Source organism: Poecile atricapillus, chromosome 10 (assembly GCF_030490865.1).
Source record: "Poecile atricapillus isolate bPoeAtr1 chromosome 10, bPoeAtr1.hap1, whole genome shotgun sequence".
NCBI classification, from domain to species: Eukaryota; Metazoa; Chordata; class Aves; order Passeriformes; family Paridae; genus Poecile; species Poecile atricapillus.
This window is the reverse complement of record NC_081258.1, coordinates 2,843,904-2,856,541: the sequence shown is the minus strand read 5'-3', so window position 1 is coordinate 2,856,541 and position 12,638 is coordinate 2,843,904. Positions and strand designations below refer to the sequence as shown.

The 12,638-nt window shown below is 46.6% G+C and overlaps 1 protein-coding gene across 1 annotated transcript; it reads left to right on the top strand.

Moving 5' to 3' along the window:
- The first annotated feature begins 7,232 nt into the window (after positions 1–7,232).
- Positions 7,233–11,747, top strand: RRAD (RRAD, Ras related glycolysis inhibitor and calcium channel regulator). The gene is made up of 5 exons (XM_058846258.1): positions 7,233–7,363; positions 7,868–8,204; positions 8,329–8,402; positions 8,921–9,125; positions 10,688–11,747. The coding sequence occupies exons 2-5, from the start codon at positions 7,871–7,873 to the stop codon at positions 10,963–10,965; spliced, it is 891 nt and encodes a 296-aa protein (XP_058702241.1). The 5' UTR covers positions 7,233–7,363; positions 7,868–7,870; the 3' UTR covers positions 10,966–11,747.
- Positions 11,748–12,638: the final 891 nt, after the last annotated feature.

The window sequence follows — 12,638 nt, the reverse complement described above, 5'->3', positions numbered from 1 at the left end:
AGCAGAGGCAAAGCAGGAAATGTGACATTCAAAAGAAGCAGAGATTCCTTTTACTGCTCTGATGCAAATATGGAATTTGCCAAACTCTGTACATGCCAACTGGACAAATTCTGAGTTTCTCCTGGAAGAAATGATAACATCTCTCACATCCAAATTCCCACACACTTTGCATGGGTGATTCCACTCACCACAGGAAAAGACACCATAAATTCTTCACTGGCTTATAAAGAAGTACAAAGCTTTTTCAATTCAAATTCTTGTCTCCCCTGTGACGGTGAGTTTTTGTCCCTGCTTCAAGGTTTCATTTATTGAAATGTAAGGAAAATGGAGTTTCCCCATAAGGGAGGCAAGAATAAGCTTTGGCACCTAAAGCACAAGGGCAGCTCTGTTTGATTCTGTCCCCACTGGTCCCCACCAGGAGCCTCACATAATGTGCAGTGATTCTCAGCCTTGGAAATGCACATTTGGACACAGAAATGAAGGCATCTGTGTAAAAAAAAGCTACATTAAACATTCCTTGTCCTTTTTTTCTTACCTGGTACACAGAAGAGGGCAGCACAGCAGAAGTTTCCCTTTATATTGCCATAAGCACTTGAAGCTGTGTTTCTGTGCTGTGTCCTTCCCTCAGCAATGCATCCACGTGGCTCTGGAAGCCTCTTGAGTGTCACAGGGCTGCTCCCACTATGGGTTTTCAATCCAGGGAGACTTTTTCTTCTTCACCTGTCATTTTCATGGAAATATCTGCATTTCCATGAAATACATTTCCATGAATATCTACATTATGACAACTCTATCAGATTTTCAGAGCTGCTAACAGGCAACTTTTGAAGACTCTGTCCCACAGGTGTATGGAGAAATGAGTTCTGTGGGTTAGCAAGGGTGGCTTTAGGCTGTTTTCTACACAATTTCCTGCCTATCAAATGCTTATCTCCTCAATAAAATACAAGTAGGTCTGCAAAAATGTTACTCAGTGCTCAGCTGACAGCCTAAACAGATGCTAGAAATTATTGGGATTAAGAAATACAGCAGAAAGCCTCAGCATCCACAGTGAAAGTCTACGGGAACATGTTGAATAATCCATGTTTCTAATCTGTACTTTTTGTCCCCTAATGTCTAAAAAGATGTATTAGTTAAGATAGAGAAGGGCAAGCAGGGATTCATGTTTATACATGGACTGAGGAACTCCAGGTTCCAAAGCCACAAGAGAAAACTCCTGCAGAAAGCTGTAAAACCACTGCATGTGTGAAGGAGACACGAGAGAAATCTTATTTTCTGCTTCACCATACAGTAAATGGGGGTGGTACAGGGTGTTGAAAATCAAGGTGTGTTAAAAAACAGTTTGAAAAATAGGCAGAAAAATCCTACATCAAGAGCCTCTCGTGGCTGTGTGTGTGGAGTTTTAATTGTGTTTATCAAGTTCTTACTGTCCATTCTTCTTTAGATATCTGCTACAGACAGCTGCTGGAAACTGGCTGTAAGTTGTGTCTGACCCAGGATGGCTTCTTTAATTTGTTATTGTAAATAGATTCACTCCTCTTGCCAAGGGCTATTGCTGGTAAACAATAAATCTTCCCTTCTCAGTTTGCTTCCTTAGCACTACGTAATTCTTAGTAAGACACACAGCCACTTACTTTGCCCACTCCCTAAACCAACTGTCTGTAAATTCAGAAACCTTTTCATGGTCTCTGAATTCCAAATATTTCTCGTGAAGGGGCTGTGAAATCCCCACCAAGGAGAATACATCCTGCAGGAATTGTAAGGGGATATTTAGCGTTCCAGTCACGGAGGGATGATGTATGTCACACACATCGGCTGCGACAGGTTTAATTCTGAAATAGAGGAATTAGGGGTGATTAAAGAAAACAATTATGGAAATATCTTAGGTCATGTTCTGTTTTTACTCTGAACTTGAAATGTAATAGGGGCAAACAGCTGACCACATCCAGTACGTGCTGAGAGCCCGAGGGGGATCCGAGCACCCAAAGCCTGCCTCCCGTAGCCGCGGTACACGAGCGGTTACCGCCCCGGCGAGAAGGAAACTCACCACTGAAAAACTGAAATTAAACAGGAATTTGGTGTTAAACTTAGACAGAATGCTTTCCCCAAGTATCCCCCAATGTATATTAGTAGTTTACTAACAGTCTGTGGTAAAGAAGAGGAGGAATTCCATGGGCACAGTGAAATTGGATCTGCCTCTTGTGCAACTCCTTTTTTTCGGAGCCGTGATTCACCTGGTTCCGCTGGTCATTGGCTTTTCCAGGACTGGAAGTTTTGTAGCTTACTCAAAGCAGTGAGAAATCCAGAGCAGCTGAAAGATGAACCACATTTCCCGTTATTCTTGTCCCAGGTTATTTTTTGCACTCCTTTGCAAGAGTTTAAGAAAGACAGGCCTTTGCTTCACATTATGAGCCATGAACTTAAATTAAAACGTGCCTATTTTATCATTCTCTACCTGAAAATGCAAACAGTTCTGCATTCTTTTGTAGAGATCTTTAGAATTTCTGGTCTAGAGCTGGGAGGAAGCACAGTAGCCATGAAAGGTTTATTATTTTTGTAGCTGTAACAATGGATTTAGCTGGGTTTCTGTTTGCATTTCCCCCTTGGCACTCAGTGTGAGCTTTCTAAGCTGTATCAATTTCTGTTGACTCCAAAGCTCATATTTCTCCCATTATTGTTTCAGCCCCAATTCATGGCTACCACCACTCAATCAAAAGTATTACCTGCCATTAAATCCAAGATTAATTAAGAGGGAAAGCTTGGCCCCTTGGCCCAAGAGGCGTGCTGCCTTCCCTCAGCAACCTCCAAAGGCAAGGTCAGCGTGGATGTGACATTTGTCACCTTCCCACAAAGGAGTTCATGGAGCTGAAAGCTCCACCTCTGCTGCTTCTTGTACAGTTCAAAGAGTCCCTTGCTTTTACCCCATGCATCACCTGCAGGACAATGGAATATAAATATGCCTCATGTGAAAAGGTCTGATACAAACTGGACCAGTTATCCCAGGGCTGCTCAGCTCACAGTGACCTGTGATTTTAAGGGTGATGCTGAGGGAAAATTGATACCATATTTGCACTATATTCTACTTTCTTTAGGATAAGGACAAATATGTTTTCATTTCCCTGTACCTCTATCTCTCTTGCTTAGGTTAAAACCCCAACATATTTCATGATGCTGCCTCTGTCTCTTCTCCCAGTGGCCCGAGTTTGTCAGTTCTGTAATAAAAGTAATAATAAATGCTGCTATTTCTTTCTCAGTCCAGGTGTTTGGAAGGTAGCCAGGCTCATGCTCCTGCAGGAGTAATGCTTCATATTCCTTGGCAAGAACAGACCTTTGTGGGTATCTCTACCATTTGTATAGAAATAACTTCACCCACATAATGGCTGATTAATTAGACTTGAGCACTGCAGATGAGTTGAAAAGTAAGGAGGAGAGAAACCCACAGCTTCAGTGTAGAGCCACACTAAGAACAATGCTGACTAAAGGCTAATCCAGCCTTTGGACTGGTCAAAATATCAAAATATTCCTATTTTTCCCAATCAGTTGTGAAACAGTTCTTGTGTAAGACAGCAGCAACCACACAAACTGGAATTTGGTAATAATATTAATTTGATGTAAAAAATATAAACACTATTTATAATATGGCATTTGACCTTTTACAAACACTCATGAGGATCAAACACATAAAGTTCATGCAACCCCCAAATTTTTCCTTTTTAATCTGTAAATTCAAAGGGGAGGGCGTTAGGTGTTAGGTTTTACATGCCTGGTTTAGTTTAGTTTAGTTTAGTTTAGTTCAGTTTAGTTTAGTTTAGTTTAGTTAAGTTTGGTTTAGTTTAGTTAACTTAGTTTATTGCACCCCCTGAAAAATCTGTGCTTGTCATTTAGACCATGAAATGCCCTCTGCACCTAATACAGAATAAAGGAACTCCTTTGGCTTTATTACCCCAGGAATACATAACTGGAAAAACAGGATCAAACTGCATGTTTTGTATTTTCCAGCTGATGAAATGTACTTGGGCTGAGAGAGTGCACTAGAAATGAACACCGGCATTTCTCAAAAGCTTGAGGAAAAGTGAGAGGGAAAAGAAAGAGAGAAAGAATAAAATAGGAAAGAGATAAGAGAAAAAGAAGAAACTGGGTATACTACAACAGTGAAATGCAAGGAAAGGCACTCTAAGTGGAAAGTATATGAAATGAGGAAAATTAAAATCATGCAAAGATGAAATTAAACTGAAAAAAAAATGTAATCTTTTTTTTAGAGAGAAGAAGAAGCTAGAACAATAGAAAATAAGGGTAGAAAAGCAAGACATGAAAATATCTTTTAAATAGAAATAAATTACAGTTCATGAATCTGTTAGAGACATGATCACACATAAGTGGAAATGGAGAGCAGCTGAGAAGATGATCCTAAAGTCCTTCAAAGAAATGAAAGATCACCATTTGAAGCCTGAGGACTCATGCACCCCACTGAAATCAGTGGGTGCCACAGTAATGTATACAATAATTACAATAATTACCAGCAAACAGGAAAAACACAGCAATAATTACCAGCAAGCAGAACTACATGTGATGTGAAGAGACATGTTATGTTTCTCAAGTCATTAACCTGAATTATCAGCTAATTCCTTCCAGCTTCACAAAATAGCTGGACCTGTTAGGATCCCAGGAGGTGACCCAGCTCATGCCCCCTGTGTTCCCCAGGGCAGAGGGGAGCAGGAACAGCCCTGGCACTGTGCTGCTCATCCCTCCAGGAACCAGCCCAAGCCAAGGCCACCTTCCAGTAAAGGACACTCAAAGAACCCAGTGCCAGATCCTGAGCAGGATCCTGTGACCATGGTGGTATTCTGGAACTCTAAATTCATTACTTGGACCTGGGTGCTGGGAAAATACCCCCGTGTTTGTCATGGAATGTTCTGTATGATTTCCACTGGGTAGAATTATTTTATTTTTGGTCCCTTTTCCTGCTGAAACACTGTTCTCTCCAAGTTTTTATTCATCACTTTGACATGTACCTTTCCTGAGAGTTTTTGGCTAGCACAGGGTCTATCTAACATTTACATCATTAAAATATCCATAATTCTCATCAGCAAAAGACTTGGAATAAAATACAGCTTCTTTGAGTGGTATCAATGAAATCCCCATTCTTAGTGTGTTTCCAGTCCAAGTGTGCTCTTTGTGGCACAGAAGTGGCGCTGTCTCTATGGTTCTGTTGCTTCTCAGATTTCTCTTTTTTCCCCTACAGAAAAGAATTAAAAATACTCCCATTTTATATGTCAACTTCTAAAGTGTGACCCTGACACACAGTAAAGGCATGCAACCAAGTCTGGTGCAAAAGACAGAAAATCTCCCTGAGAATAGTTTCAGGTGACAATGTTAGGCAGAAAAAACCCAAATTTTAAGGAAGTCAGCTGAAGACCAACCCTATCTAGAAGTGTATTTACATAATTTATTGTCTATAAATTCAGAATGATCAATTATAATGTATATATACGATCTGATTTATAAATTCAGAATGATCAAGGCAGTTTGGCAGATTCCAGTTTATCCACCTAAAGCAACCACAGTGTAGTTCCAATGCTAACCATAATTTATTTAACATATGGTTCCAAATGCTACCCAGAGCTTCCTAACTCAGTTCAGTGAGCTGAAGCATGCATGTTTTACCACCAAACACTGACTATTTAAACTGACAAGGCTATTTTGGTTGCTGTTTTGTGAGACAAGCAGGGACAACTCGCTGCGAGCACTCGGTGATCTTTAACTACCACATTAACACTCCCAATTGCAGTTTATCAGTGTGAAGCGGCCAAAACCACCCCGAAAGCGTGGACTGGAGAGTTAAAATTGGCTCCTGAAAATAACAGAATATTCACCCACTTATCCCAATCCTACAGAGTTTTCTTTCCCTCATTTTATTCCCTACATCTCGAACTTCGTTTCCATCACCTCCCTACCTCTTGCCTTCTTTAACCTTGTTTCTGCCGCTGATTAGGAAACCCGAAAATTGACAGGGATTTGATGGCAACCATCCCTGCCCAGAGTCCCAGGGATTTTCCCGTTCTGCTGGGGCTGTAATCTTTCGGGAGCAGGGGCCAGGGCTATTTTGGCCGCACAACGTGGGACCTGTTTCGGTTGCTAAGTAAACACAAGCTGTATTCAGGGCGCTGGGTGAGCCATGCAGGAGACAAGCAGAGTTATCTGCTGAGTGCTTTCTTGGCCCGATCACATGCGCATGACTGTGCCATTCGTGAGATACGGCTTGCACTGTCTCGCTTTGCTGCTCAGGTGAAAGCGAGAGGAGAATTTGACCTTTCAAAGCCTTTTGAGCCTCTCAAGCCGCTCGCCCCGCACGTGGGGCAGTGGCACGGCCGTGAGAGGGAGTGATCCCGGCACGGGCGCTGCTCCCGGGGCGCTGGGCAGAGCCAGCACGGGGGATACACGGGGGATACACGGGGGATACACGGGGGATACACGGGGGATGCACGGGGGATGAACGGGGGATGCACGGGAGATACACGGGGGATACACGGGGGATACACGGGAGATACACGGAGGATGCACGGGGGATGCACGGGGGATGAATGGGGGATGCACGGGGGATGCAGAGAGCGCAGAGATTGTCCCTGACACTCCCGCACACGCCAGGAGCTCGCCCCAGCTCCAGCTCCGCCACAGAGCCGAGGGAAGCTCCCCGTGCTCTCTCACACGGGCCGGGAGGGGACACGAGAGGCACACACGGCAAATGCTGCGGGCATTGCACCGGGGGCAGCGGGAGGGCAGCGCTGGCATCGGGGGCAGCCCCAGTTTGCAGAGCAGCCCCGACGGGCGGAACCCCCGCTCAGAGAGCGGAGCGGATCGTGCCTCCCCCCGCCCCCGGGGGCTCCCGCCTCCCCCCGGGCTCCCCGCGCCGCCGCCGCCCCCGCTCAGCGCTGCGGAGCCCGCGGGGGCGGCGGCGCTGCCGAGGATGCGCTGGCGGAGCGCCCGGAGAGCGTCACGGCGGGGAGGGCCCCGCGCCTCCGCCGGGACATAAAGAGCGGAGCGGGGAGCGGTGGCGGCAGCAGCGCTCGGGAGCTCCCGCGGCGGCCACCGGGGAATCCCTCAGCGCTCCCCTCAGGGCTCCCTTCAGCGCTCCCCTCAGCGCTCCCCTCAGCGCTCCCCTCAGCGCTCCCCTCAGCGCTCCCCTCAGCGCTCCCCTCACCGATCCCTCAGGGCTCCCTTCAGCGCTCCCTTCAGCGCTCCCCTCAGAGCTCCCCTCACCGATCCCTCAGCGCTCCCCTCAGCGCTTCCCTCACTGATCCCCTCACCGCTCCCTCACCGCTCCCTCAGCGATCACTCACCGCTCCCTCGCTCCGCGCAGCGCCCCGAGGTAAGCGCGGCAGCGGGGCTGGGGTTGGGGCTGTCCGGGGCTGGGACTGGGCGGAGCTGTGTGGAGCTGTGTGGGACCGGTGCTGTGCGGGGCTGTGTGGAGCTGTGCGGGGCTGTGTGGAGCTGTGCGGGGCTGTGGCTGTGCGGGGCTGTGTCTGTGGCTGTGTGGGGCTGTGTGGGGCTGTGTGGAGCTGTGCGGGGCTGTGGCTGTGCGGGGCTGTGGCTGTGCGGGGCTGTGTGGGGCTGTGTGGGGCTGTGTGGGGCTGTGTGGGGCTGTGTGGGGCTGTGTGGGGCTGTGTGGGGCTGTGTGGGGCTGTGTGGAGCTGTGCGGGGCTGTGTGGAGCTGTGAGGGGCTGTGTCTGTGGCTGTGCGGGCTGTGTGGAGCTGTGTGGAGCTGTGTGGAGCTGTGCAGGGCTGTGGCTGAGCGGGGCTGTGCGGGGCTGTGGCTGTGCCGAGGGCCCCGCCGTGCCCGCAGCCCGGGCTGACAGCCGTGCCCTGCCCGCAGCCCATGACTCTGAACCGCGGGGACAAGCGGAGGGGCAGCACGCCGTTCGCGGCCCAGCAGCACCTGCACCGCCGCAGCATGCCCGTGGACGAGCGCGACCTGCGGCCGCTGCCGCCCGGAGAGCTGTCGGGCTTGGTGCGCTGCACCTCGTACAGCCCCGGAGGGCAGCACCGCCAGAGCTGGGCCTCCGACTCCTCCGACTCCGTCATCTCCTCGGGCAGCGACTCGGACGGCGGCCTCTACAAGGTGATCCTGCTGGGCGAGCACGGCGTGGGCAAGACCAGCCTGGCGCGCATCTTCGGCGGCGTGGAGGAGTGCGCGGACGCCGAGGAGGCCGGTGAGGGCACAGCGGGCTCGGAGCCTCCCCTGCCATCCCCTCCCGGGCCACCGGCAGGGACAGAGCACAATGACTTCTTCTGCTGAATTTTATTCATTTATTTATTTATTTCAATTTTCTATAGGAAATACATACGACAGATCAATTATAGTTGATGGAGAAGAAGCGTCTCTCGTGGTGTTTGATATATGGGAGCAGGTACCTACAGCTCTTTCCTTATGCTTTTGCTTTATGGCTTGGTCTGTAGTTCCATTAAAAAAAAATCAAAAAGTAGAAATGGAACAACTATACCTATTTGTTCAATCACATAAGTGACATTAAAAAATTAGAGTTCATTCTGCCTTTTTTCCCTCTGCAATTAATTTCTTGTAGCTAGGAAGGCAGTTTTAAACCCTGAATAGGGCTGAGCATTCTCTTAATGCTTTGAATAATCAGTATCTGTCATGAACAGCCCAGGGAATTACTGTAAAATTAGAGATTGTCAATCTGATCAGTGCAGACCTGATATTATTCTTGGAAACAAGAGTAATTTCTTTTGTTTTGTATTTTAAATAACAAAATCTTTGAAATTTTGGGGAGATTGGCTTACTTTTACTGACTTTTTTAACAATAAAGCTAAGAAAAAAAATCTTTAAGATGCTTAGAGTAATAAATCATCACTCAGTGTTGAATAGATTTTTCAGCACAATAAATCTATTTCTTGTCTGTTGTTTCAGGATGACAGCCAATGGCTCCAGAACCACTGCATGAAGATGGGAGATGCCTATATTATTGTATACTCAGTGACAGACAAAGTTAGTTTTGAGAAGGCTTCTGAGCTAAGAATCCAGCTGAGAAGAGCAAGGCAGACAGAGGACATCCCCATTATCCTTGTGGGAAATAAAAGTGACCTGGTCAGGTCCCGGGAGGTCTCAGTTGATGGTAAGAGCCACTGAATTTTACAAGTGCTGACTAAAGTAGTAGCAAAGGCTGTGCAGGATCAGAGCCAGTGGGAATGACCTGGGTTTGATGAAGAAAAATGTGTGATTTGAGGCTCACTGGGGAAGTGGAGCCAGGTAGTTTGTGCTGAAGGGCTTGGTACCACAGAAAACACTGGGGATGGCTGTGGGGGAAATGTGTGGCTGTGCAGAGCTCTGAGCTGCAGTGTGAGAGCAAAATGCATCAGAGCTGCAGTTTTAGAGCAGGACTAATAAAGCCAGGCTTTAATTGTGTGGTACATGTGCAGCAGCTCTTGCCAGGCTCGGGATGTGACAGTCTGAGCTGTGCTCTTTAGGGACTGTACAGTGCCATGTCACAGAGCCCAGGCAGCCTGAGGAAAGGGCATCCCATGCAGCCTGTGCAGCCCTTTCTGCTGAGGTGACTCCACATTTGAGCTGAGCTGGTGGGACCAGGCTCACACAACTCAAAACTCTTCTTGTGTATCTTCTCAGCTGTGATCAGTGAGAATCCTCTCAGCCAGTTCCAGCTGGCATTTGGGTGCCTAGAGCACAGGAACCAGTGCCAACACCACAGTATTGATTCTGCTTATTTAAACACTTTCTGAGGCTTTTTCTTTGGCTGCTTTCTTTCAGTTTTGTTTTGTTTTGGGGTGTTTTTTTTTGCCTTGCACTGGAAAGAATACTCTGAAACATTGGTGCCTTGATGATGAACCATCTCTCCCTATCTGGCTTCCCATGCTCTGAGTGTTGAATTCCTGCACAGGGAATTACTGGAGTTTATCAGGAGATTATTTTTTCAGGCTGGAGCAAGGCATGGTTGAGCTGTCCTAGTTCTGGCATCTGTACTTTCCTCAGGTTTACAACTCTGCCATTATTTACTTCAGCTGACTGTGGAAATTTGTGCTGCAGGAATGTTCCAGGGTTAAGTGCTTGTGTCCAGAACAATGAACATCTTGTATTTCAAATTCTGCCCTGGTCAGATCCAGTGGTGCACAACTTTGTGACCTCTACTGATGTGTTCAATGACGTGACCTTGTGGCCTGTATCAGCTCCACTTCTATTGGTGTGGAAAACTCACTTGTTACAGCAAGGCAGAGGTGCAGAATTGCTCAACAGCTCCCAGAATAAACCCCATTTCTTTTTTTATCTCACTGTAGTGGGTCTTTACCCAAACTCAGTTAAATGCAAAACCAGGGCACTCACACTGCTCCTTATCAAACTGCAAACACGCTTCCAAGAGCCTCTCCTAAACCAGCTTCAGCTCTCAAACAGCTCAGGGGCAGCCTGGCTGAAGGACCACTGCTGCCATCTATTCAGTTCCATTGATCAAATGAGATTTCTGATCATTGCACACAACAAAACCAAGAAGAGTAAGGGGGCAAAACCATGAGAGCAAATTTGGGTTTTCCTATTTTGCAGTAAAGCTCTTTCATGGCACTGAGGGCACTTCCCTTACTTAGAGCCAATTTCTGTTGTGTTTTTCTGACAGTATGTGAAGAGAAAATGTCCATCTCCACTCATCTTCCTTTTTGTCTCTCTATGCAGAGGGCAGGGCCTGTGCTGTGGTGTTTGACTGCAAGTTCATTGAGACCTCAGCTGCTCTGCACCACAACGTGAAGGATCTGTTCGAGGGCATCGTGCGGCAGATCCGGCTGCGCAAGGACAGCAAGGAGGACAACGCCCGCAGGATGGCCAACACCAAGAGGAGGGAGAGCATCAGCAAAAAGGCCAAGAGATTCCTTGGCAGAATTGTGGCAAAGAACAACAAGAAGATGGCTTTCAAAGCAAAATCAAAGTCTTGTCATGACTTGTCTGTGCTATAGGAGCTCTCAGCAGGGGCGGGTGATGAACAAGCCCCTGGCTCCTCACAAGTGTGCCGAGGATCCTCGTGCTGGGAACAGCCAGGACTTCTCCACTGGGACTCTCGTTCATGCCTTAAGGTGCTCAAGCAAGTCTGGAAGTTACACTACAGCGCTCCATTGATAAATGGTTTAAGTTTCAGTGTGTGCAAGTAAATGAACTAACTTGAAATATGAGGCTTGACATGCCCACTGTGTACATATGTTCTTTATCTTCTTGTCTTGTGGATACCAGAGATGCAAAGATAAGAAAGGATAATTATCACCATAGACTTGTCTCGTTTGCAGAGCAAAACTTTAACTTGTACGCAGGCTCGTACGCTCTTTTTAGTATAAAGCAAGCAGTGATAAATCTTTTTAAACTCAAATGTGGGGAGGGGGGAGTAGAACCACAGTAGAATGGGAGAAAACAAATCATATATATATTTAAATACAGAACAGATATCATTTTATGAAATTAATTTGCACTTCCATTAACTGTTATTCAATTAATTGGTTACTTGTTTACATGCAGATTTTATAATAAAATATTATTTCCTGTTATAATAAACTGTGCTTTTCTCATAGTGTGGATAAAGAATGAGAGAGCAGTATTTTTATACTGACCTTTTTCCACCGTACAAAATGTTATACACAGACTGAAGATTTACATGTGATCAAGTTCTGGAACAAGGTGAATAGGGAGAATCCTCTGTTCTTTTCTTTAATAGAGAGTTTCTTTAAAAAGTAAACCCTGCTTTTATGAACACTCTGCTTCAACAGCTCTTCTTGGCAAGGGAGCCCCAGACCCTTCATATTATTGTTCATCTTCAACCTGGCTCTCATCAGCTCTGGCAGGAGCAAGGCTTTATACACAGCCTTTAGTGAGATTGATGTGTTGTGTTTATATTGATAAATTGAGCCCTGTAATGTTTGAAGTCCTCTCCTGGCTTGAAGGTCTTGTCTTACAGCCAATAAGCAAATGCAGGAGGTTGTTTTTTTCCTTCCTGGCAGCAGTATCATTGTCCAACCTACTCCCACTCCTGTAGATAGCTTCCAGTGGTCTCAAGAAGTTCAGGCTGGCAAGGGTGTTTGAAGGAGTTGTAGGATTCAGTTGTGTACAGTGGCCTTCAGTGCTGTTTTTGTGGCAATTTAGTGTGTAATAATCGATTTTCCCCTATCTGCTATCAATGAAGTAAAAACCAATGTTGCAGTGCAGGAACTGGGACAGCATTTTCTTTGTAAATTCTTCTTCATAGGATACATTCTCTTAAAAATAATCCATAAACTCTGTTCTCAAAGCCCATAAAACACACATTCCTCTGCCTCTTTCCACTGTCCCTGCCTGAGTTCAGTTCATTAGAGATTGTTCCAGCTGCCTGAGAGCACAGTTTGTCCATGCTGTTAGAGGGGCTGAGCTTTCCCAAAGCTCTGGGAGGCTTCCTCAGGTCTCACACCTTGCACTGGGCTGCCAGAGCTCGGGCAAACAGCTCTCCATGGAGTTATTCCATGTTCCTCAGCACAGGAATTCACATGGGGAATGCAAGAATTAGGAAATGAACATCTCCTGCTGTGCTGCTGGTGGGCCTGGCTGGTTACACACCCAGTTTAGCTTATGTTGCTGCTAACACGTCACATTTCTTGTGAAGTGCTGCCTT

What these genes read in the sequence shown, in the direction of transcription:
- RRAD (XM_058846258.1), top strand. Translation starts at nt 7,871, where the DNA reads ATGACTCTGAACCGCGGGGACAAGCGGAGGGGCAGCACGCCGTTCGCG. An exon ending in TGTTTGATATATGGGAGCAG is followed by an intron (nt 8,403 to 8,920) that starts GTACCTACAGCT and finishes CTGTTGTTTCAG; the next exon opens with GATGACAGCCAATGGCTCCA. An exon ending in CCGGGAGGTCTCAGTTGATG is followed by an intron (nt 9,126 to 10,687) that starts GTAAGAGCCACT and finishes CTCTCTATGCAG; the next exon opens with AGGGCAGGGCCTGTGCTGTG.